At 40.3% G+C, this 26,963-nt stretch overlaps 1 protein-coding gene across 11 annotated transcripts in view; it reads right to left on the bottom strand.

Moving 5' to 3' along the window:
- Positions 1–26,963, bottom strand: part of LOC109398030 (collectin-10) — a 240,539-nt gene that overhangs the window by 151,282 nt on the left and 62,294 nt on the right. For 9 of the 11 annotated variants that reach the window (XR_009997849.1, XR_009997847.1, XR_009997848.1 and 6 more), the window contains one exon: positions 12,443–12,922. The exons of the other annotated variants lie outside the window; for them this stretch is intronic. Coding sequence is in view for 1 of the 9 variants with exons in the window: in XM_029874712.2 (XP_029730572.2) it covers positions 12,443–12,922 (480 nt within the window). In the remaining 8 variants the exon portion in view is untranslated. The remainder of the gene's footprint in view (positions 1–12,442; positions 12,923–26,963) is intronic. 11 annotated transcript variants of the gene reach the window in all.

The raw sequence follows: 26,963 nt of genomic DNA, 5'->3' as shown, positions 1-26,963 counted from the left end.
GCCAGAGTGCTGTTATATGTGCAAAGAGAACTCAATTCTTAAGATGAAGTGTCCCTGTTTTCGAAAGGTGAAATTCAAAGTACAGCACTTTGCCGGTGGCAAATCAATCAGTGGTTATTTAGTTACAGGGCTGGTAGTAAAACATGATGGTTGAAATAGTTAATTTAGTGACCAATTTCTCGAAAATAGTGACCAAATAGTGACTTACAGATAGCAAAAAAGTGACTTAGTAGTGACATTTGGCACAAACAATTTAGGACGAACTTTATTCAAAAAACCCTGGAGTATCGCATAATGAACATTTTCCAGAGAAAACTTCCACGCTTATTCCAAAAAATGTACAAAATTGCATGTTTATATTCAATTTTCTAGCATATATTATGTAGAACTAAATGGATTCAAATGGGCATGAGGTTAATAAATAGTTGTGTTGACTACATTAATTCTTAAGTCGGTACCGGCAGAAACCCTTTGGGACGCATCGATGGATTTTTTTTTTTGGAAATTCTTGATGAAGTTTTCTTCAGAATAAGTTAAAACGGATGTCATTGAATGATTTTTTGGCCAAACCCTGGTTGATGAAGAAATTCTGAGCTTTAAGACGAAAAGCTCAGAGGTGGTGAATGAATTTCTGAAAAGATTTTTATGAACATAATTGCGGTATTTTTTTGTACTTGTGGTAGTCTGATTCCACGGGAACCTCTTTGAGGAATATTTGCTAAAATTTCTGGAGATTTTTTTTAATGAAAATAAAAATGTTATAACTTTTGTAGTTCGTGGCGGCGTGTACTAGGGAATGGCGATGCTTCAAATGTGGAATTTCTTATGAAATCTTTGGACATCTGGTTAACAATTTTTTGGCAAAATTCCTGTTTTGATGAAACACTTACACAGAGAATTTTAGTAAGAATATCTCATGAATTTTTTTTATATTTTCGCAAGAATCCTCTCAAAATAAAAAAAAAATGTGGGAACCAATAAAAGTAAGTAATAAGGAAATTTTTGTGGAATTCTTGAAGTATTTCGCGGCGTACATCTTTATCTCATATTTAAAAAGTCTAAGGTGAAATTTCCATAATATTACCATTAACTTCCTAGCGAATTCTTCGTGCCATTACAGGAGAAGTACAAGTCTTCCAGTATTTCGCCAGCCACTGGCGTAGCCACGGGGGGGGAGGGGTTTTAGGGTTAAGAGTTTTTGAAAATCGGGTTTTCATACACTTTGAACGGGGACTTGGGCGCTTGGCTAGGGACTTGAAACGTCAAAAACGCAGTAGGCAAGACAAAGTTTGCCGGGGACAGCTAGTTGTGTATAAAAATTGCGGAAATTCATTCACTAGTCTGGGAGTTATAATGTCGTAAAGTTGAAAAACCATGAAAAAGTGTATAAAGAAGCCCCGCACGACGGTATTCTTTTTCAGGATTGCATTTGTCAGACATTCCTTGAAGAATATTATCAGACTAACGAAATCTGCCATAATTTCTTCCAGGCACTACACCAGAATATTATACGGAAGATCTTGCAAGAAATTCAGAAATAAGTAAATAGGGAAATGGAACCATCTCGGCAGGGGTCGTATTTTGGGCACTTTTCTGCTATAACTCAGCCAATTCTGAACCAATTGACACACTTTTTGGAACGCGATAAGATACGCATAGTATCTAGCCGTGCACAAAATTTCAAGTCCATTGGTTTGGAATTGACTGAGTTATAGCGAAGAGTGCCCAAAATACCGGCCGCTGCTCAAGTGGTTCGCTACCCTACATGTATACATAACAGCAACACAAGGTTTTCAAAATGCTGACTGAAAATTTTAACGTAAACTCCGCCAAAAATTTCGGCAAGAATTCTAAAAATGCTTAAGTAATTTTATCAGTAGTAAAAAACCTTCGATTTTTTGTTATTGTCGAGGATGTTATCACAAAATGTTTTTTGAAGTGTAGTCAAACGAACCATATGCAAAAAGACAACCCTAATAATCAAAGTCAGTCTGTCTACAAAGATTGATGAATTTGTCAACAGATCTACATACGTACTAGACATTTTATTGTCTCCAGTAACACAAAGCTTAATTTTCACTATTTTAAACTCTTCATCAACTCTTGTTTTACTCACTGGCTCACAGAACATTGAAAATAGTTGAAAATAGTGACTTTTTAACAGAAAAAGTGACTTTAGTTGAAAATTGCTGAAAATAGTGACTTTTAAGTGACTTACACGAAAATAGTGACCAAGTTACTCAATAGTGACTCGCTACCAGGCCTGTTAAGAGCTATTTAGAGATATTATTTCTGCATGATGTTGAAGGAAAACAAAGTGAATTTCGTTTTCGGTGGCATTTCAAAATGGTAATGCGAGTTTTGCCAGGTGAAGAATGCAGATCACAGTAGCTTAAAACAGATAGTTTTGGAGAAGATACCGGCAGACTAGTGCTATCTTGAATGGTGGTATACAGTCGGCAAAAGTTTAGGGCAAAGGAATTGTCCGTTCAGCGAGATTTTTTCTAAAACCCAGCAAAATCACTAAGTGATAGAATAATTAAATTGTAATAAGATTATAAATTTTGGTACTGTAATAAGTTAAGTTTCAACAACGCTTTAAAATAGTACGTCATGATGTAAAGCCTATTTTTACGTCATGACGTGTATTTTTTAAGCCAAAGCCTTCGTGTAATTTTAAAAGCATGCGCAATTTTCCGTCATTTATCTTGCTTTCATATGGCGGCGTAATATGACGTAAAAATACGCGAGTTTTTGGTAGTGTGTAGTTTCCCACGCTTTTCGTTGGAATATTCTAGTCATTCTTGAGCTTGATCGGCTCAAAATTACATCTAGTTTGCTTGCATCTGAAGGAGCTTCATTTTTAATGAAATAGCGTGAAGGCGTTTTGCCCTAGGGGTGCATATTACCCCAGGTTCCCCTATGGGGCCAAAAACATGTTTTTTTTTTTAACGTCAGAATATGCTAAAACCGATGATTTTGAAACCCTAAACCCCTGCAAATTTTGACACGATCATTTTCTAGCTGTTCCAAGTCCGAATCCCCGTTCACAAAATGCATGAAAAAGCAAAGTTTCCATATTGTTCTCCATATTTTTATCTCATAAACCTTTCTTGGGTTAAAACTAACAGAACAAAATAAAGACGACCCAAATTGGACATTCTATTGGCGAGTCATGCGCGGTCCCACTATGCCACTACATAAAGTTATTTGGTATGGTTTATCATTGAATCTTGATTTAGTCTACTTTTGATTTACATATAGAAATTGATCAATTTTTTTTGCTCAAATAAGCTGAAGAAATTAAAAAGTTTTTTCACTTAAGCGCAAAGTTTAATTTTCAATTAACTTAACGTACTTATATGTACAAAGGATAAATTACACCGTTCAACACTGAATTTAGTTATGGGATTAGAAAAAAAATAAGAGGGGTTTGGGACCCTAGAAGTGTCACAGTGAAAGATTTTTTCTGAAAAATATTGGACCGGGCCTTATGCATATGGAGAACTTGGGGTGTTCAATTGATATGTGCATTAAAACGCGCTGTGCATATATTTAGGTGTTAGACAATAACGAAATAAACCTAAATGCCGAAAACGCCTTAACATGTGCTCGGCACGTTCTAATGCTAATATCAATTGAACACCCCAAGTTCTCCATACAAAGTTCGGTCATAAACTGTGAAGGCCCGGTCCAATATTTTTCAAAATTTCTTTCACTATGAGACTTCTAGGCCAAACCCCTGTTTTTTTTTCTCATCCGATAACACCAAATTTTGTAAAATTTTGTCGAGTAGTGTTATTGATAAAACTTTGAAAAATCCTTAACTCAGGTGTGATTTGAACTCACGACCTATGTATTTACGCTAGACAAGTGCTTTACCAAGCAAGCTACCGACCCAATAAACAACACGGTGATTTAGTTGTTATTAGGAAATTCAAATTTCATCGATTCATGATCATAAATGCACGAAGAGCGAGAGTGATTTATTTACATACTGTTGAAATAGTTGCCTCATCACAGTGTATGTTGAGATAGTTTAGAAAACAATTTGTAGTTTTGTTGTTTTTTATTCATTAATTTAAAAATTTAGGCCCGATTCCAGGTTTATAAATTTACATAAGGTTTGGAAACAAAGCAAGGAGCTCTAATATAAATGCTTGTAAAAGGTAACTGAAACTTCTAAAACACATTGAAAAAATATCGAAGAACACTAAGATGAGCCTGAACAGCTCTGTTTAGTTGAGATTTAACGCCAATAAAGAAAAAGACAAATAAATGTTTGATGACTGTTAGGAAGTAAAAGCATTGTTTGGAAAATTAAAGTTAATAGAAATGTTATTTAATTTGTCTTCTAAGGTTGTCGTTTTCGGACAGGGAAATCTCGGCAGTTTCACGTATATTATCATTATGTACTTTTTTAGAGTTTATAAGTTATGTATGCCATCGTCTAACGATGAGATGCCTATACGTGCTAATTATGACTTCAGTACAGATAAACTGATTCCCATGTTAACCGTTTGCCCCACATCAACACCAAAGGCATGCAATTTCTGTGTTACTTGTTCACTTTTCGCACAGCACTACCCATTGAACATTCATCATTATTACCCAATATCCTCCTCCCCACATCGACCGATGCTAATCAGTGTCCACTGAACCTCCTCTGTACGTTTCTGTTAGTACATGAGATGATTACTTTCACTTTCTTCTACAGATGTTGTTACACAGCATGTGCCGCTTGTCTTCAACTTGTTAGGCGCAAAATCATACGGAATGGTTGAACCCTTAGGGTAATTGTTCCCATCGTTGTGGTAGTACCTAATGTTGCGGTAATGGCAATTGAGCACTTTTTCGACTGAAATGTTAAAAAAGGTATTTTTAATAGATGTATGGTGCTTAAATTATGAGATTGCACCATTTGTTTGCTTAAGATTTGCCCAAAAACTTATTTAAAAAAAATATTTTCCTAAATGTGTTTGCTGCTGTGTTCCTATTGTTGCGGTAGTGTTCCTAATGTTGCGGTATCCCATATGATTTCAATGGGATACCGCAACAATAGGAACAAAATACCGCAACATTAGGAACACATACCGCAACATTAGGAACACAATATTCTTTCAGATAAAAACGAATAAAATGCTCATAACAACATAAAAGTGGCAATATTTCGTTATTTTCCCGTAGATTAAGGATGGATTTTATTATTTTCAATTCAATCCATGTAAAAAGTTTGCTTGGGGCCATACAATTGTGGTTTAAACATGAACCCTGCGCTTAACTCCTCCATGATCGGATCAATTACCCTAGTCACTCCGCCCTCCCGCTGCGCATGATCACGGGTAGGGAGCAATCCACACAAATGAACCATTAGCGTGGTTCAAAAAATCGTTTTTGCTCCACACCGCTCATTCGGTTCCTAACCAGATAATATGCCTTCTCACAAAATTTGAGCTCATTTGGTTGAAAATTGAGACTGCACAAGCCCGTCAAAGTTTGTATGGGAATTACCATGGGAAAACGATGTTTTTCATTCAATCAACCGTAGAATTTCCCCAAGTGCCCTAGTGGGTTAGTCGACCCTTGCTAATCCTAGGCTACTCTATCAGCTACAACTTTGCCGAAGACCGCATTTGAATCGGACGCCTCATTAATTAGTTACCGATTTTATCCAGAATCGAAATCTTTACTCATGATGGTTAAACTATTCGATGGGCATCACTGCATTCTGCAGTGGAACATAGTAGCCATGATTTCAGTGTGCTATCTTTGGCGCCATATGCAGCAATGTTGCCTGCTGGGAAGCTGGAGGATCATAGCTAAAGTTTACCCAGTTGGATACAAATCGGTAACTAATTAATGAGGCGTCCGATTTGAATGCGGTCTTCGGCAAAGTTGTAGCTGATAGAGTAGCCTAGTGCTACCAAGGGTCGACTAACCCAATAGCGCACTTGTGGAAATGCTACGGTCGATTGAATGAAAAACATCGTTTTCCCATAGTAATTCTCATACAAACTTTGACGGGCTTGTGCAGTCTCAATTTTCAACCAAATGAGCTCAATTTTTGTGAGAAGGCACATAATCTGGTTAGGAATAGAATAAGCGGTGTGGAGCAAAAACGATTTTTTGAACCACGCTAATGAACCATACGACGCTTTGCTAGATTTTTGCGATTTTCTTTCCCCTTCTCTCTGCGGGGCTCCGACGACGGGACGCCAAGCAGTCAGTAGTGTGCGGTAGTTCGGTAGCAGCAAAGTTTCGCGCGCTCGCTTTGCTAGATTTTTGCGATTTTCTTTCCCCTTCTCTCTGCGGGGCTCCGACGACGGGTCGCCAAGCAGTCAGTAGTGTGCGGTAGTTCGGTAGCAGCAAAGTTTCGCGCGTTCGCTTTGCTAGATTTTTGCGATTTTATTTTCCTCTTCCGTCTGCGGGGCTCTGACGACGGGTCGCCAAGCAGTCAGTAGTGTGCGGTAGTTCGGCAGCAGCAAAGTTTCGCGCGTTCGCTTTGCTAGATTTTTGCGATTTTATTTTCCTCTTCCCTCTGCGGGGCTCCGACGACGGGTCGCCAAGCAGTCAGTAGTGTGCGGTAGTTCGGCAGCAGCAAAGTTTCGCGCGTTCGCTTTGCTAGATTTTTGCGATTATATTTTCCTCTTCCCTCTGCGGGGCTCCGACGACGGGTCGCCAAGCAGTCAGTAGTGTGCGGTAGTTCGGTAGCAGCAAAGTTTCGCGCGCTCGCTTTGCTAGATTTTTGCGATTTTCTTTCCCCTTCTCTCTGCAGGGCTCCGACGACGGGTCGCCAAGCAGTCAGTAGTGTGCGGTAGTTCGGTAGCAGCAAAGTTTCGCGGGTTCGCTTTGCTAGATTTTTGCGATTTTCTTTCCCCTTCTCTCTGCGGGGCTCCGACGACGGGACGCCAAGCAGTCAGTAGTGTTCGGTAGCAGCAAAGTTTCGCGCGTTCGCTTTGCTAGATTTTTGCGATTTTATTTTCCTCTTCCCTCTGCGGGGCTCCGACGACGGGTCGCCAAGCAGTCAGTAGTGTGCGGTAGTTCGGCAGCAGCAAAGTTTCGCGCGTTCGCTTTGCTAGATTTTTGCGATTTTATTTTCCTCTTCCCTCTGCGGGGCTCCGACGACGGGTCGCCAAGCAGTCAGTAGTGTGCGGTAGTTCGGTAGCAGCAAAGTTTCGCGCGTTCGCTTTGCTAGATTTTTGCGATTTTCTTTCCCCTTCTCTCTGCGGGGCTCCGACGACGGGACGCCAAGCAGTCAGTAGTGTGCGGTAGTTCGGTAGCAGCAAAGTTTCGCGCGCTCGCTTTGCTAGATTTTTGCGATTTTCTTTCCCCTTCTCTCTGCGGGGCTCCGACGACGGGTCGCCAAGCAGTCAGTAGTGTGCGGTAGTTCGGCAGCAGCAAAGTTTCGCGCGTTCGCTTTGCTAGATTTTTGCGATTTTATTTTCCTCTTCCCTCTGCGGGGCTCTGACGGAGGGTCGCCAAGCAGTCAGTAGTGTGCGGTAGTTCGGCAGCAGCAAAGTTTCGCGCGTTCGCTTTGCTAGATTTTTGCGATTTTATTTTCCTCTTCCGTCTGCGGGGCTCTGACGACGGGTCGCCAAGCAGTCAGTAGTGTGCGGTAGTTCGGCAGCAGCAAAGTTTCGCGCGTTCGCTTTGCTAGATTTTTGCGATTTTATTTTCCTCTTCCCTCTGCGGGGCTCCGACGACGGGTCGCCAAGCAGTCAGTAGTGTGCGGTAGTTCGGCAGCAGCAAAGTTTCGCGCGTTCGCTTTGCTAGATTTTTGCGATTATATTTTCCTCTTCCCTCTGCGGGGCTCCGACGACGGGTCGCCAAGCAGTCAGTAGTGTGCGGTAGTTCGGTAGCAGCAAAGTTTCGCGCGCTCGCTTTGCTAGATTTTTGCGATTTTCTTTCCCCTTCTCTCTGCGGGGCTCCGACGACGGGTCGCCAAGCAGTCAGTAGTGTGCGGTAGTTCGGTAGCAGCAAAGTTTCGCGGGTTCGCTTTGCTAGATTTTTGCGATTTTCTTTCCCCTTCTCTCTGCGGGGCTCCGACGACGGGACGCCAAGCAGTCAGTAGTGTTCGGTAGCAGCAAAGTTTCGCGCGTTCGCTTTGCTAGATTTTTGCGATTTTATTTTCCTCTTCCCTCTGCGGGGCTCCGACGACGGGTCGCCAAGCAGTCAGTAGTGTGCGGTAGTTCGGCAGCAGCAAAGTTTCGCGCGTTCGCTTTGCTAGATTTTTGCGATTTTATTTTCCTCTTCCCTCTGCGGGGCTCCGACGACGGGTCGCCAAGCAGTCAGTAGTGTGCGGTAGTTCGGTAGCAGCAAAGTTTCGCGCGTTCGCTTTGCTAGATTTTTGCGATTTTCTTTCCCCTTCTCTCTGCGGGGCTCCGACGACGGGACGCCAAGCAGTCAGTAGTGTGCGGTAGTTCGGTAGCAGCAAAGTTTCGCGCGCTCGCTTTGCTAGATTTTTGCGATTTTCTTTCCCCTTCTCTCTGCGGGGCTCCGACGACGGGTCGCCAAGCAGTCAGTAGTGTGCGGTAGTTCGGCAGCAGCAAAGTTTCGCGCGTTCGCTTTGCTAGATTTTTGCGATTTTATTTTCCTCTTCCCTCTGCGGGGCTCTGACGACGGGTCGCCAAGCAGTCAGTAGTGTGCGGTAGTTCGGCAGCAGCAAAGTTTCGCGCGTTCGCTTTGCTAGATTTTTGCGATTATATTTTCCTCTTCCCTCTGCGGGGCTCCGACGACGGGTCGCCAAGCAGTCAGTAGTGTGCGGTAGTTCGGTAGCAGCAAAGTTTCGCGCGTTCGCTTTGCTAGATTTTTGCGATTTTCTTTCCCCTTCTCTCTGCGGGGCTCCGACGACGGGACGCCAAGCAGTCAGTAGTGTGCGGTAGTTCGGTAGCAGCAAAGTTTCGCGCGCTCGCTTTGCTAGATTTTTGCGATTTTCTTTCCCCTTCTCTCTGCGGGGCTCCGACGACGGGTCGCCAAGCAGTCAGTAGTGTGCGGTAGTTCGGTAGCAGCAAAGTTTCGCGCGTTCGCTTTGCTAGATTTTTGCGATTTTCTTTCCCCTTTTCTCTGCGGGGCTCCGACGACGGGACGCCAAGCAGTCAGTAGTGTGCGGTAGTTCGGTAGCAGCAAAGTTTCGCGCGTTCGCTTTGCTAGATTTTTGCGATTTTATTTTCCTCTTCCCTCTGCGGGGCTCCGACGACGGGTCGTCAAGCAGTCAGTAGTGTGCGGTAGTTCGGCAGCAGCAAAGTTTCGCGCGTTCGCTTTGCTAGATTTTTGCGATTTTATTTTCCTCTTCCCTCTGCGGGGCTCCGACGACGGGTCGCCAAGCAGTCAGTAGTGTGCGGTAGTTCGGCAGCAGCAAAGTTTCGCGCGTTCGCTTTGCTAGATTTTTGCGATTTTATTTTCCTCTTCCCTCTGCGGGGCTCTGACGACGGGTCGCCAAGCAGTCAGTAGTGTGCGGTAGTTCGGTAGCAGCAAAGTTTCGCGCGTTCGCTTTGCTAGATTTTTGCGATTGTATTTTCCTCTTCCCTCTGCGGGGCTCCGACGACGGGTCGCCAAGCAGTCAGTAGTGTGCGGTAGTTCGGTAGCAGCAAAGTTTCGCGCGTTCGCTTTGCTAGATTTTTGCGATTTTCTTTCCCCTTCTCTCTGCGGGGCTCCGACGACGGGTCGCCAAGCAGTCAGTAGTGTGCGGTAGTTCGGTAGCAGCAAAGTTTCGCGCGTTCGCTTTGCTAGATTTTTGCGATTTTCTTTCCCCTTCTCTCTGCGGGGCTCCGACGACGGGACGCCAAGCAGTCAGTAGTGTGCGGTAGTTCGGTAGCAGCAAAGTTTCGCGCGCTCGCTTTGCTAGATTTTTGCGATTTTCTTTCCCCTTCTCTCTGCGGGGCTCCGACGACGGGACGCCAAGCAGTCAGTAGTGTGCGGTAGTTCGGCAGCAGCAAAGCTTCGCGCGCTGGCTTTGCTAGATTTTTGCGATTTTTTTTTCTCTTCTCTCTGCGGGGCTCCGACGACGGGACGAGTGTGCCCGCGCCGTGGCTCGAGTCGGTTCCGAATTTTTCGCTTCCCTTCGGCGCTAGTTTCCAATACACTTTAAGTTGATAATAAATATTTTCTTTCATTTTTGCATTTACACAAAAGAGTGAAAAATGTTACTTCGGGTTCGCCGGTCGAGAAAAAAACCCGGGCGCCGACAAGTGAGTCGCGTTCAGTGTATTTCTGTGTGGAATAGACTAAAGGTTTCTGCTCCCTAGTGGAGTGGAGACGCGCGATAGAATTTTCTTCTTGGCTAGTTCTTGCGTCGAAAAATGGTCGGTTGTTAACGGCGGTTTGTATATTGATCCATTGTCAAATCATATCACCAACCATAGGTGACTCCCGGACTGACAATGTACCTTACCCTACTAACAAAAAATTCCTTCCTGAGACAAACGTGGAGATGCAGCGATTCGCGGTCTTTTTTAACAACGTTTGTCTTACTAACATTCCCTTCCATCCTCGATGACCGTAAGGACGTGGCCGGCGCCGTTATTGACCTTATTAAAGTTGAGAGCTCTCGACCTGTGTACATTGAGAATAGTAAGCTAGTCCCAAGCCCTATTCATTGGTTCCTTGTGCAATTTCGATTGCTCTGGTCAATCACGGAGTAGCAACTACGAATTGTGCGGTCATCTATGCTCATGCTCATGCTCATGCTAATGAACCATACGTCGATAGCGTAAGCAAGTACTACGCCCATGGAGCATGTTCCAGAGAAGGTGTTGAAAAGGTAATGTCTCATCGCGTGATGAATAGACGAATTTTGCCGGTTCCTGCTGTATGTACAACTGAGAAGTCGAACGGTAACATGAGTAGGGTGTGCAACGGGATGCCAGTTACCTTGCCGTGCACGCTTGGGTTGCGTTCGTATTTCCTTCTGTATGCAGAGTAGCTTTCCAGTTAAGTGGAACTGGTCTAGCTGGTCAAGGTTGTCCGGTAGTTCCGGAATAGGAAACCGATGACTGTAATTTGAGACAGTTCTTTTTCATTGTGGTGTGAGGTTTCTGGTAGACAAGCAATGACACAAATTAGATACAACAGCTTATGTTGTAAGGTATTAGTGAAACCATGCAGTTATTATAAAACCTCCTCCTTCATTTGACAATGTTAAAGGGTTGGAGTAAATAATGAAACAAATTCAACAAGGTTTGAGATCGTTTGGGTATGGGTCCTATTTTGGGCACCATTCAGCTTACACTCCACTATATTTCATACCTATTGGCTTAAACATTTGCAAATGGCTAGACGACTGCAGCCTAAAAAATAGGACAATCTTCTCAAATGATCCTGCATCCTATCACGTAGTATGACCGGGCGATATTGAGCCAATGGACTCTGCTATAGAAAACTGTGCAACTTGTATTTTCGATAACATTGACCTGGTGGTACTTTGCATAGCGAGAACAATATTTGATCCATTTATTTAAATGTTTAGGACACCACACTAATTCCCACATTTTTCACTCTAACAGATGTTGATGTCAGGTTCAATTGCCTTGAATAGTGTTTGTTATTGAACCAATCTATTCCTATATATACCTTTATAACCAGCGGCGACATTCGAATTGATTTAAATAATAAGGCATACTGACATGATCGTGCCATCAGCAGCAGCAGCCGTCAAATAATAATTTTGCTAGACACACATGTTTAATGTCTGTCTATCCATAAACAAAAGCAGCCTGGCTTGACTGACCATTTGCATGGGGGAAAAGGAATGCCCATCGAACAAGGTGATCTTTCAAGGTGCTCGAAACCACAGACCATTCGTGAGCTTGCTTGATCCGGGTCCATGCAGTTATTGCAATCGTTCCGATCAACCGATCATTGATCGTGGTGAGTATTTCGCTAACCTTGGTTGAGGCTGTGAAATCGATTGGCACAGGAATGCTATTGCATGAGTGTGTAGGAGGATTGTTGTAATGATGTCGAATTCCTAATTGGAAATACATATACCTACAGTGTTGAACGGTTAATTTTCAATACTTTTCAATTTTTAATAGCAAATTTTTGACTTTAATCTAATTTTAGAACTTCATATGTATTTAGGTTTATTCTTTTGAACTGTCATATATTCTGATGAACACAAATTTTCAAAAGCAAGCACAAATTTCATTTTTAGAGAAAAATGCTCAACCCTCTTATCGGGAGTTTATCAAATTTTATGTTAAGGTAACGATTTGCTACATCATATTAATCTATTTTATTAAAAAAAAAACAAAAAAATAACCAGTGCTACCAGTGTGATTTCCATTAAAAACTTATGCTAGAAAGACCAACACCACCTCCACCATTCATTCCACTGGCTACCAGATAGTCAACCGACCTTCAAGTGACTTGAAATTCTTTTATAGATCAATCGCTCCAATAATAGCCAAACAAATGTAGCTCGTTAACATAGGAAAATAGTTACCTCTCTGCCGGTAGAACTTGTCCCGATAGAACGAATCGACGTGTTCCGATTCGCCCGACTGCAGCGATTCAATGTCAATGTGATCATTATCCAGCGAGCCCCCCAGATCCTCGTACTGATCCAAGTCCCCCTCGCCGTCGTCGTCGTAGTCCTCGCCGATCAAGCCCTGTCCACGGTGCTGCATCGATTCTTCGTCTCCGTCCAACGACTCGTATTGCTTGTTGTTGTAATCATTGAATAAACTGTACCGACTGCCAGCGGCGGTACCTTTCAGTAGTGGATTGCCACTCAATGTGGCATTCTGTTGGCGAACATCCCGCACCGAACCCGGGGGGAGCGGTTTCGGAAGGATTTCGTCCACCGATGGCACACGAATCTGGGGCTTACGCTCCGGATGCAATCGTCGCTCGAGGTAGCGCTGCAGGATTTTCTGCGTTATAAGATTTTGGCGCTGGATCTCGAGCACTTGCGGATCCACGTCTAGATGGGAATCATATTTCCATTGATCGATGGAAATGTGGAATTAGGAGAAGATGGGAGAGAAAAAAGAAAAATTTTGTAGAGGATGGTATTTCAGTCACTTGAGGTGGGTCTTCATGGCGTTTAGGTTAGCATGTTGCATCAACAAAAAAAAAACGCAGTGCTAGTGACATTTTAACCTGTATCCTTCAGGTTTACTCGAAACTCGTAATTGCGTAAAATTCAATACACTCAGCGAAGTAAACTACCGAAATTCAGACAGACAAGTTAAATGTGTGCCACATAAATGTACAAAGCCTTTGTGCTCGTAGGTTTTCTAAGTTTGAGGAACTGAAATCGATATTTTTCAACAGTAAGGCCGACATTGTCTGTATGTCTGAAACATGGCTCAGTGATACCATAAATGACTCATTGATTCATATCGAGGGTTTCAATTTAATCCGCAACGATAGAAATAGGCATGGAGGTGGACTCTGCGTATATTTTAGGAAAAATCTGTGCTTGAAGCTACTGAAAAAATCTGCATTCGATCATTCTGCAACGGGTCAAACTACCGAGTACTTACTGCTTGAGCTTGTTAACAACACTGATAGAATTTTCCTCGGTGTATACTACAACCCGCCAGATAACGACTGCAGTAACTTGATATTCGAACATCTTGAAGAATTTAAAACGAAATATGATTTGACTCTAATAACAGGGGATTTTAATACTGATTTGAATAAAGTTTCTCCAAGAACCAGCAGATTTGTAGATACCCTTTCCAATTTATCGTATGTTTGCTTGAACCACGAACCAACTTTCTTTCATACCACAGGCAGTTCCTTACTTGATCTTTTTATCATAGATTCTCCTGATACTGTTATAAGGGTCAATCAGGTATCAATGCCTGGCATATCTAGACATGATATGATTCTTGCAGTACTCGATGTTTCCTCCAATGAGAACGAACAAGGTTATTTTATCCGTGATTATAGACACTTTGACAGCCAAGGATTGTCAGTTGCCTTCAATAACATAAACTGGGATTACTTTCTTTCTTGTAGTGTGTCTGATACGTTGATTGATATCTTAAATGAACACTTCCAATTCTTACACGATGCGTTTTTTCCATTAAAGTTCTATAAGTATAGAAAAAATCCATGGTACAATGCTGAAATAGAAAAGGCCATTATTGAAAGAGATTTAGCCTATAGAAATTGGAAAACTAGACGTTTACAAGCCGACAATCTTTTGTTCAAGAATCTTAGGAACAGAGTGACTACGTTAATTAGGAATACTAAAAAGAACTACGATAACCTTCGGATAAATATCAATGTCCCTAGCAAGAAACTTTGGAAGAACATTAAAAATATAGGAGTAGCTAATAAAAAACAATTTTCTGTAGACTGCGAATCAACCGCTGATGAAATTAACGACTTCTTTTCGGAAAACTACTCTTCAGACGTAAATGCACGTACCAACTCAATATACGGTGATTTTAGCTTTCGCTGTGTAGAAGAATTTGAAATTGTAAATACACTGTTTTCTGTTAAATCGAATGCTAGTGGCCTTGACAACCTACCCATAGACTTTTTCAAAAACATGCTTCCATTAGCTCTTCCATTATACAAACATTTATTCAATACGATTCTCACAACATCCAAATTCCCACAAGCATGGAAATATGTTAAAGTCATTCCAATAAAAAAGAAATCTCGCTTAAATACTGTATCGAATCTAAGACCTATTAGCCTCTTAAGTTCACTCTCTAAGGCATTTGAAAAAATAGAATCTTCTCAAATATCCGATCATGTTAGCCGAAACAATTGTTTAAGCCCGTGTCAGTCAGGTTTTCGGAAAAACCACAGTACTGAGACAGCACAGTAGAATAACTAGCCACAGAAGTCCAATGTCGCGACTGTTCGTGTGACTAACATCTAGTTTGCCACGCCCTTACAGCGTCAGTAGCGGTACTAGAAGTGTCAAATAAATTTTGTTTACCAAAACAAAAGATTCTCTTCAAGCTGAACACTTAAAAACAATCAATAATTACAATAAAAGTTATAAATTTAATTAAATAGGAAAAGTGATTACAGTGCCATTGAAGTTCTAGTGTATTTCTATTGACAGCACTGATGAAGGTACACGACGACATTGCATCAGCAATTGATAAAAAAGGGGTAGCAGTTCTTCTGCTTATAGATTTTGCCAAAGCGTTTGATCGAGTTTCGCACAGAAAATTATTGAACAAGCTAGGAATTATTTTCGGTTTCTCACGGTCAGCTGTAAATCTGATAGAAACTTATCTCGCAGACCGATACCAAGCAGTTTTTCACAATGGACTTTTCTCTTCCTTCCGGTCAATCGATTCAGGCGTCCCGCAAGGATCTATCATCGGACCTCTACTTTTTTCAGCCCTGCTTATACGTTGAACATAACGTCGGACTATGTGAAATTAATAAGTTTTAAGTAAATTCAAAGATGTCTTTGATAAAATGCTTGCTTTTCTATAAAAAATATTCGGATTCAGAAACACTTTGACTTACGTTGCCGGAAAGATTGTAAGAACATGTTCGACGAGAAAGGCACTATCACCACTAGGTGGATTAATTTGGGTTTTTAACTCCATTTCAGATCCGGTTTGCGTCTACACTTTGCGCATTGCAATTCAAATTTGTTTGAGAAAACCTACTTTTTTGCACTTTTGTCATAAGTGAAAAAAATTGTTTGACCGCAAAGCGACCCCGATGATTGTAAAAAAAAATATATGTATCCAACAAACCGCATGCATGTGTTTAAGTTTTAACATGTAAAGGAATAACAATAGCAACAAAACCATGCTGTTTCGGCAAGCAATGCCAACGCTATAACTTTTTTCATAAGTATCAGATCACTTCGTGGTCCTCGACAAAGTGCTTCAGAACACCCTAGGCTATGTTCTCACATCGTCAGTTACAAGGTTTTAGATAAGTTCGAGCTTCTCATGAGAGAAATGCAAAAAAAAAATATGTTTTCACGAAGACAAATTTCGTCCATTTGAAACAAAAATATTCATGTTTATTTGGTAAACTGATATTTTTTTAAAACCAAAATTTTAATTTTTAAAGCAAGCTTAATTACTTATTGATTTCAACAATACACATTGAGGAGCCCCTCATTTTGCCGTCGAGAACATAAACAAAAATCACAAGTTCTAGCTGCAGGATTGACGAAGATTTTCTTCTGCAAAAATCAAATCCCCTCAAGTGTTTCTGCGAATTCCCGTAGTTTTTGGGAGAGTACGAGATTGAAAGTGCCACGAGAGATACGAAACTTCCCTGCAAAGGGAAGAAATAGGGGCATCTGGGGTAATACGCACTGTCAAGGCAAAACGCACCCCCTTTGTTTTTCAGGGATTATCGGTTTTAGAGCTTTGAAACCTTTTCAGTCTAATAGAACGTCTTAATAAATGAGCATCTGGAAAATTTTACATATCTGCGTAACGTAATTAGTGAGAAAAATGAATAAAATTGAAAAGCACGATTCTGATGTAATTTTCCCGATCGTTTGTCGAATGATTTGATGGTGAAAACCGACCAAACATCTAATGCTGTTGTGCTTATTCAGTTCATTGAGGGCAATGCTAAGCATAGGAAAAATAACTTAAACAGTAATCTACGTAAATTATATGTTTTACACTATTTTTTTCTATTGATTGGGGCAATATGCACTCCATTGGTTGGAGCATAACGCACCTATAGAAAACAAGCTGTAATAATATCTTTGAATGCTCTGTAAGTAATCGCAAACAAAATTGAGCTATTGTTTGTTTTAAAACCTTGTAAAACATGCATTTTGTCTAAGAAGTAAAAAGATTTCTAAACTCGACGGTGCATCTTGCCTCAATGTTGTGTTGCGTCTTGCCCCTTTGTTTGAGTGCATCCTGCCCCATTGTTGTAGTGCATTTTACCCCGAGCAAGGGTGCATACTGCCCCGCATAAACATACGAAGCCGTAATGTTAATCTATACAAAAAAACGTTATTTTCAAGAGCTGAACTGTATTAAGGCTGAAATTTTGTTTGGTTTCTCTTAGAATGAAAGTATATGCAATGAATGCATGCATTAAACCAATAAATTATTGCCTTTTTATATGCATTTGGACGCATCTTCCTTAAGTGGTGCGTATTACCCCAGAATCCCCTACTTAGTAAAATTAAATGGGAAAACAAAGATTTCTGTTGTACCGACCAGCCACACAAAACAAAAATTTATACATTTATTTCTAACATAACCTGTCAGAAATGAATAAAAAATGCATGTATGTTTCAAACATGGATTGTATTTGCTTCAAATCTGACGTTTGATTTGTTTCAAACTGTTTTACTTTTGTAACCGTAAAAAAATGACAATTTATTTAAATTTATCTCAAAACTTTTTGATTTTACCATAGATTTTTCTGCGTGTTCCCATGTAAACTTCCTTACAAACTTTAAACGCGATGCGCCAAATGTAAACATAACCGATCGTACCCAAATTTTGCACAGTTATTTGGGTCCACTCTAATACATTCTTCGGCAATGTACTGAATCTATCAATTTTGAGCAAATTTGCTGAAGGCATATTTTAATGTAGCCTTAAAATTGAGCAATCTAGGGATATTTATTTGAACTAGCTAGGGTGGTTCTAGAAAATCCGGTTCCACGTGCGTGGAACGGAGTCGACGAAGCGATTGGTTCGACGAGGAGTACAGAGTGGTTTTGAAGGAGAAGGATGCAGCGCGAGAGGTAATGCTGAAGCATGGAACCCAACAGAATGTGGAGCGATACAGACAGAAGCGGATTCCTGATTCCGGGAGAAAAAGTGCCTCCTGGAAAAAGCGGAGCGCAAGGAAATGGAACTGTTGTGCTGTTCACAAGAAACACGAAAGTTCTACCAGAATGTCAACGCATCCCGCAAAGACTTCGTGCCGCAAGCCGAAATCTGCAGGGATAAGGACGGGAGCCTTCTGACGGACAAATGTGAAGTGATCAGAAGGTGGAATGTAGGCACGGTGAATTAACTGTACATCCGCCTGAAACGTGAAACATCAAAGGTCGGACTGCGGCTAAAATAACTGGTACCGTCAAGGCGCCATTCACCGTGGGGGCTCCATTCACCGTGTGCCTTCGACAATTTTTTCATTATTTCCATATTATGATTGAATGATATGATAATTTTCCTTCAATTTCACCAATATAACACTAATGTATTATTACCATGACAAAACGCTCATTAGAAACATTTAAAAGTATCATTTTGACACTAAAGTGTGTTTACATGAAGCGGGTTTCTGCTCGTTCACTGCATTCATAGTGAAAAAACGAAAACTGCGCTAAGGTGATTTAAGCGATAAACTAAATTTAGTAACGTTTTCATCCCACCAAGAAGCAATTAAATTCACATATCAGGTATGTATTTTGCATTACCGAAGTAAGTTTAACAAGAAAGTACGATTACTCGTACTTTTTAATTGAAACAAAAAGGCACGGTAAATGGGTACCCTAAAAATCAATGGTCTCCATTCACCGTGCCCCATATTGTCCCATATATCTAGAAAAAATCGAAAATTTGAACATTCGTTTTTCTAATAAAATCTTGCAAGTTATTACTTGAAATGAATTTAAACGAAGAAAATTCCCTTGGCTGGGTTGTTTTGACCATTTTTAAACAAAGTAGAATAAAATTTCTCATACACGGTGAATGGGTCCCTACTACCACGGTGAATGGTGACCTACCACGGAATTAGGCGACCCTACTACCCTTTACTAATTGTACTATATCACCAAATTTTGTGAAAAATTTTCTACTTCTGTGGATATTGCTTTAATTTTAACCTATAATGAAGGCAATTAAAAGCGGCACCAACAATGTTTATGAGACTGGTGTCAAATGATAGCCCTTATTTGCCCCGAATCCTCTTAGATCCACGGTGAATGGTGCCTTGACGGTATGTGGAAATGAGTGAGACAGGACAGTGGTGGCACTGTTACACTCAGGAAAAAATCTTCATTTGATTCATGTGCCAACCTACATGGATTTTTGCAATGGGGTTTGGCTCATGAAGAGTATGTGCAAGATCAATGAATTATTGCCAACAGTTGATTTCATTAAAATGATGGCAACCTTTCATGAAATCCATTACTATGGCACATACTTTCCAAGCGTTCTTTCAATGAAGTATATAGATCTTATTTATCGTTTTAAGGTACGGTTTCTTATGATTATAGCGTTGGAAAAGAAGATTAAAACTATTGTTTCCTGTATCAGAAATGGTTCAAACAGAATTACTTTCAATTAGTAAACTTTTACACAATATTACAAAAGTATTAAAGATTGAGCATTGAAAGTAATGTTGGTTGAGCTATTTCTGATACAGAAAACAGAGTTCAATAGGCATCAGTGAAACGGATTTTACAAAAAAGTTTATTCACAATTACGTCCAGCTCGAGGTCAAGTTCGAGATGCAGTTCGCCTTTGAATTTCGGCTTCCGGCGATGCTTCCGAATTCATGGTTTCCAGCTCGGTTTCCAGCCTTCTGCTTCCGAACGGGGCATACGTTGGGTGACCCAACCGTTGCACCGGGAGTTTTCATCATTATGTGTCCTGCAAAAAGCAAAACTGAATTAACATAAATTAATGTCAACAAAACACGAGACAAAACATGTTAATTCAGATAATTTACCTATGTTTTATGCTGGAAGATAGTGGTGATGACTTCTGCACACTTCCGTAGCACAATCTTTGTAGTGCATCACTAGCATTAGTGGTACTTCGGCTGCTCGTCCCAGTAACTGCAATCCAGCAACAGAAAGACGCGGAAACTTTTTTGGTGGCCATCTTCGTTTTTGCCATGAGTTTTTGGGTATGAAGCTGGCTCATACTTTGAATGAGAAGCCAAATGACATATATGCGTGTCACAAATGTGAGCCATTCGACTGCGGTGTGATTAGTATATGGTACAAATGAAATTGATGAGGTTGATAAATCGGCCAAGGTATATGCAGCTGCACATGCATTTAAGGAAGATTTTTTCCTGAGTGTACGATAGACAGGAATACTTTTGAGGTGGCGAAGAATTCGTCTACCTCGGTTCCATGCTAGCGACTGACAATAAAGTAAGCCATGAAATACGAAGGCGCATCATCAGTGGTATTCGTGCCTACTACGGGCTCTAGGAAAAAAAAAAACTGCGGTCAAAAAAGATTCCCCCACACATCAAATGTACCATGCACAAGACGCTAATAAGACCGGTGGTTCTCTACGGATACGAGACATGGACCATACTCGAGGAGGACCTGCAAGCACTCGGAGTTTTCGAGCGACGCGTGCTAAGGACGATCTTCGGCGACGTGCAGGAAAACGGTGTGTGGCGGAGACGTATGAACCGCGAGCTCACTGTACTCTCCTCCGGTGAACCCAACATCCTGAAAGTTGGCTAAAGCTTGAAGGATACGGTGGGCAGGACATTTTGCAAGGATGCCGGACAACAATCATGCAAAGTTGGTGTTTGCTGGCCAAATCGTTGGTTCAGTGATATCATGAATTTGATGTTGAACTAAATAAATGAAATGAAATCTATAGGGTTGATTGAACAGCGCGGATTTAGCGATTTTCGCAGATTTGGCGTGGATTTGCCCCTAGAATTCAGCCCTTGCGCGAATTTGGTGAGGAATTGATTTTGCTGTTCCTTCATGCAGATTATGTTGAGTGTACATGATTTTACTCTGATTTGCAACATAGTTTTGTTGTGTGAGATAGCCTTCTTTTTATCTAACAATCAGCGATTGACGAATCCCTTTTACGTACTTCTTCTTCTTCTTTATGTCTCTACGTTCCCACTAGAACTTGGCCTGCCTCGCTTCAACTTCGTGTGAGCTTTTCCACAGTTATTAATTGAAGGGCTTTCGTTGCCTACCATTGCATGAATTTTTATATTGTGAGGCAAGGACAATGATACACTATGCCCAGGAAGTCGAGAAAATTTCCCCGACTGGAAAGGGAATCGAACCCGCCGTCTCTGGATTGGCGATCCATAGCCAACGTACTACCTACCCTACGTACTACCACTTCTACGTTATGTTCTCTGAATCTTGCATGTGATAAAACCGAGTGTTAACTCATTTTTGTGCTTGAAATTACTTCTATTACTGTTTTTTATTCTTCAATCACTTAACCTAATTTACAGCTCTTTTGTCCACTGGGGCACTGCGTGAGCGATTCCAATTGGACGCTGCACTTACACTTTGTACAGCGCCAACATGTATTCTATTTTAATTCAACTATATCGAACTGGTACCTTGTGCTGCTTCAACTTTTGTACCCTGTCCACGGTAGAATTATGAGCACGACGATGCTGATGTGTGGCTGCTGTTCCTTTTCCAGTCCAATTGGGGGTCGTCCATTATGAGTTGCGATTCGCCGGTATCCAAATTCCGGGTCCGTTAGAGCAACATGCTCCGAAGAGGGTTAGGTGCCAGTTGCTCTCGGGGGAAAGAGCAACTGACGAAAAATTGCAAGTGCCGGGGCTGGGATCGAACCCATGACCATCCGCGTATCAAGCGAACGTGTGGACCACTTCACCACGGGCCCCGACTCTATTCCTGTTGTTGATATGCATCTTAGAGCCATTGAATTTTTTAATATGTTTCACGAATAATTCAAAAGGTCTAGAAAGTTTTGAACTAAACCGGCTTAGTTACATTAATGTAGTTTATTATCGTAGCAATGAACTTCATTTTGCATAACATACTTAACCCTCCTTGTGCATTAAGGTCATTTTTGACCCAAACCAAGCACCACGACAGCGAGCTGTTTCCAGCGTAATGCATTAGGAATTAAGAAAACCATTCTAGCACCCTCTCATCCTTATAAATGATCATAACATTTAAAATCTATTATATAACATACAGGGGGTGGCCAAAATGTTTGGGATAGGCAACTTTTTTTTCTCATAGAAAAGTTCTACATGCTGTAACTTTTCATAGACTGCGCCAAAAAAATCTCAAATTTTGACTGTTATACAGTCGACTCTCCACATGTCGATGTTCTACATCTCGATATCTCTCCCTATCTCGGTGGTTTGGTCGGTCCCTTCATTCTGCATACATTTTACCTTTCTACATGTCGATATCTCCTTATCTCGATATCTCTCTATCTCGATGCGATCTCGTTCGTTTTTGTTCTAGATTTTCTCTCCATTTGTCGATATGCCCGTTTTTACAGGTTGCTAGATCTAGTTTCTTAGGCGAAAAACATTCTGGGAAGGCAAAGTGGCATCTGTTTGTTGACGGTTTTTCCTAGTTACGGACGATTTTTCAATCTAGTGTGCATACAAATTGGTTCTCCAGTTCGATCTCTCCGTATCTCGATGGTCCCTTCAATATCGAGATGTAGAGAGAGAGATGTAGAGAGTCAACTGTATGTGCATCATTGGTACAAACTTGAGCTCGATTTGTTCATCTTTCGCGAAGCTAGAACCGTTCACGTAAAACACTATTTTTGAGACACCTAATTTTTGAACTGTTATATCTCGGAGACTAGTGAACCGAATTGAATGAAATTTTGAGCGATTATCAACAATATATTAATGCTTGAAAATTCTTCACAACATAGGTACGTTTTGAACGTTGAAAAAAGTTATGATGATTGGACTTTTCACCTACATAGAGGAAAATGAGTAAAATTTACAATACCGCACAAAAATATACTAAATGTGTTCTTCCTTTAATCTAAATGGGCTCTATTATATCTAATTATAGTTATCTTAAGAACAGAAGTAGAAAATCTTTTGATATCAAATATATAATTTAATGACATAGGTGTGCAAAATTTACATTTTTTGAGAAAGATCCTAAAAGTGTCAATCCATCATAACTTTTTTCAACGTTTGAAAAGTATCTATGTTTTAGAGAATTTTTAAGCATTAATATATTGTTGATAAACGTTCAGAATTTCATTCAATTCGGTTCACTGGTCTCCGAGATATGACAGCTCAAAAATTAGTTGTCTAAAATATAGTGTTTTACGAGAACGGTCCTAGCTTCGCAAAAGATTAACCAATCTAGCTCAAATTTGTACCAATGATGCACATATTATAGGTTGACAAACTGTCAAAATTTGAGATATGTATATTGATGCACTCTATGAAAAGTTACAGCATGTTGAACTTTTTTTGTGAGTGAAAAAAAAGTTGCCTATCCCAAACATTTTGGCCACCCTTCTTCTTCTTCTTCTTGGCGTAAAGTCCTCACTGAGACAAGGCCTGCTTCTCAGCTTAGTGTTCTATGAGCACTTCCACAGTTATTAACTGAGAGCTTCCTCTGCCAATGACCATTTTGCATGTGTATATCGTGTGGCAGGCACGAAGATACCCTATGCCCAAGGAAGTCAAAGAAATTTCCTTTACGAAAAGATCCTGGACCGACTGGGAATCGAACCCATCACCCTCAGCATGGTCATGCTGAATACCCGTGCGTTTACCGCCTCGGCTATATGGGTACCCTCTGTATATTATAATATCTGACATAGCATAGAATATCTATTGGATTTACAGGAATGGACTTAAATTTGATCTCTACCCGGAACACTTCTTAGAAATTCCATAACAAAATCCAGGAAATGATCAGGGGTCTTCTTCGGGGTGCTTCCCCGGAATTCCTCTTGGGATTTCTTATTTCTTCTGATATTGTTCTTAAGATCTTTGTGAATGAACTTTCACCTTTTTCCTTTTTTTTAGTTTAATGCTTTCATCTTGAAAATCCTCAAGTGATTTGTTTCGAAAAAACAAATTCCTGTAGACATATCGAAAGAAATTACTAAATTACTTCTGTACTTCTGAATTACTGGAATCCTTTATAAAATTGGACGAAACTCCACAAAATATTTCTTTGGAGACGGGTCCAAAAATATTCTCCCTGCAGAATAGATATCTAAAGTTTCTTTTAAGAATGGTTCATTTAGTCAATGTACACCATGAGCAATGAGAAACTCTAGATTCTACAGACATTACTAAAAAATTTCTCAGAGTTTATTTCTCAGAATTACCCTCACACTATCGTACTCAAATTCATGCCAATTCATCGTAAAAAAACGTATCAAGTACTCTAACGTGTGCAGCATCGTTGTCCCATGTTCTATTTAACTGTAACTTTTTACAGTCCAGGTCGTTGATAATAGGTGTGTCCAATCCAGTGTCCCCAAACAAAATCAAATAGTTATTTCGCATACAAGAAGCCCAACATGAAAATTGCGGCATATATCAACGTAACGAAGAACGACAGACAGACCCTTAAAAAAGGCCTAATACACAAGGCCGAAACGTCGAGCAATATAAAACTAGTTTTTTTTTAAATTTACCTGACTGAGAAAGCTAGTTAAAATAATTTAGCTGTAACTGTATTTAAAAAACTTCAGAAATTCTTCTCGTTTCATTCAGGTTTTTTTTTTCAAAGGTTCTTAAGAATACTTCCATGAACTTTTTTGTAGTTTATTATTTATTTTTTCCATTTTTTTTTTTGTGCTAGAAACTTCCTTACGAATCTTTTGGTATTTTGAATGACGGGCTCGGACAGATTTCTACAAAAACGATCTGTAGCTTGATTGACAGCGATTTTGCTCAAAATTATTTGAGGAATATTGCTGAAAAAAATGAAATAAAATAAATAGAAGTTCTGGCAAAACGTCTTCAAATTGAAGAATGCTTAGAACATTTCAGATTAGCTTCATTAATTTACGAATCAAAATTTCAGTTCCCACCTAGCACTCAAATAGTCCATTTCAGTTAAAAGTGCCTTTTCTTCATACACTATTGTAGACTTTTCAAATGTATTGTTCAAATATAAAAGAAATGTAGAAAAACAAAACTTTTCGGAACTCACGGATTTAACGGATTCAAATTTTGCTCGTGTGGATTTGGCGCGATTTTTTTTTCCACGCTTCTCGTCACAACCCTGAATCTATTAAACATGCCTTTTGCTAACATTCTAGTCGAAAAAGTTCCCAATGGCCATTACCGCATCATTAGGTACTGCTATAACGAAGGAACGATTACCCTAGCTCAAAATTGAAACGTGCTTAAGCAAATCTGAGCCCGGCTAGTCTGTCTGTCAGTCAGAGACACATGACTTTGCTTTTGAGATAAAACATTTTTGGCAGTGTGATAATAGTATAACAGCATAAGCCGTATTAGCAAAACGGAGATAGAGATTTTTTCAGCTCAGTTTTGCGTTTCCGCAGCTAAGGCATTGTCCATTTAGAATCCGGATGGAGAACAAAACTTATATCTCAGAGATGGAATAACAAACAGAAAAGATTAAGCAGTCAAAACAAACATAATTTATTGTACTTTCATGGAAAAATATCATTGAAATTATTTAATTTTATTTTTAATACTTTTTTTTTCCCTTTTCCGAACTAACCTCCTTAAAAATCTTCACAATGGTAGTAAATTTTAGCCGGAAGGGTTTTCCGGCGTATTTGTCTCACAATCATGTCATCTCTGTAGTGTCCTGAGACCCTCTACCAGTCTGATCAGGATACTAAAGAAACTTTACCAAATATTTCTCTTCTTGCAAAATTAAGGGCAATTCAGTGAATTCCAAAGCGGCGAAGTTTGAGTTTGTTTTCATTAATAAGCACTATCCATCCGTGATGATACCACTGAAAATCTCCGACTGTCGTGAAAGCTCACCAAAGTAGCTCAAGCCTCTACAGATTCCTCGTGTGCATTTTTAAAAAGCAGCACGTGTTTCTTGATGCTGTCATCCTTGTGCACATTTGGTTTCATTATCGTAACTTGAGAAAACGGTGCCCAGAGCTGGGACTTCCTGCCAAATCTTGAAATGAAAACAAACTTCAATCTTTCAAGGACACTTCCTCATGGCATGGTTAACAACATCTGAGTATATCACACATAATAATTTTGGAGATATTAACATTTTTCACGTCTGTCGTATCTGACCACAAGATTTGCGTCCGGATTCTAACTCGACAATGCTTTATTACTTAATTTGAGATTTTTGTCATTGCCAATTTACCATTTTTACATTCAACGGCATAGCGTGTGGCAGGCATCAATATGCTATGAGCCCCAGTAGGTGCATCAACAGATCCTGGGGATAATTCATAAAATTCTTGCCAAAAATTGTTTAACAAATCCGATGAGTTTTTAATATTTTTCAAATTGAATGCTTTATTATTTTTATCCCCCCCCCCCCCTCGACCAGCCAAAGAGTGGTGGGACAAAAAGTGAAATAAATATTTGTAACGGCCTAATTTGTCGTAGAAAAAATATAGAAAAATAAACCACGGAAATGAAACTATGCAGTTCAGAAAGGGATTTTATTTTGCACACCTTTCACCGGAATCCCAAAAACCCATCCCATTCATGCCACACTTAAAAAGCTGTACGCCACTAATAAGCCATGTGTATGGAAAAATGCAAAATTTTGTTTACGGCTCAAATCACTAGCAGACAGGCAGCCAGACAGACACGAAATAAATGTATGAATAATCAGATAGAAGATGTGAATAAACGGCATATTGATGTGTGAAATAATACGTAACCGATTCAACCTTGCCTGCCATCAGCATCACCATCATCTTCGGCTATGGGGCGTTTGATCCGGAATCACAGATCTTGCGGTGGAGACCTGGTTCGTTGGATTCGGTTTATTTTTCTGTTGGTGCGTTACGGAAACGGTGCTATTGAAGAATGGAGTATTAATTTGTGGAGGTGCATGGGGTTATCTTTGATATTTTACCGGTTTGTGAGATTGCCGTTTAGAGGGTGGGTTTGGTAGGAGAAAGTTCATCCAATAGTTTTTTTAAGAGCTGGCAGAGGTAAAATTAAAAAAAAAATGACTTGCTCAACTACCTGGATCAAATAACTCTGAGTATAAACCTCGTGGTTTCAATATCAACCTGATCTCAATTAACATGTTTTGCAAATAATTAACTGCGGCTTCGGACTATCGACACAATGCCAACAAGCACCAGCACTCCAGAAGCGTATCAAGAAGCAAAAGCGTTCAATTTGCAATC

The sequence above is a fragment of the Aedes albopictus genome, chromosome 2, assembly GCF_035046485.1.
Source record: "Aedes albopictus strain Foshan chromosome 2, AalbF5, whole genome shotgun sequence".
In the NCBI taxonomy this organism is placed as follows: domain Eukaryota; kingdom Metazoa; phylum Arthropoda; class Insecta; order Diptera; family Culicidae; genus Aedes; species Aedes albopictus.
The sequence above is the reverse complement of the archived record's forward strand: the minus strand, read 5'-3'. Positions and strand labels throughout refer to the sequence as shown.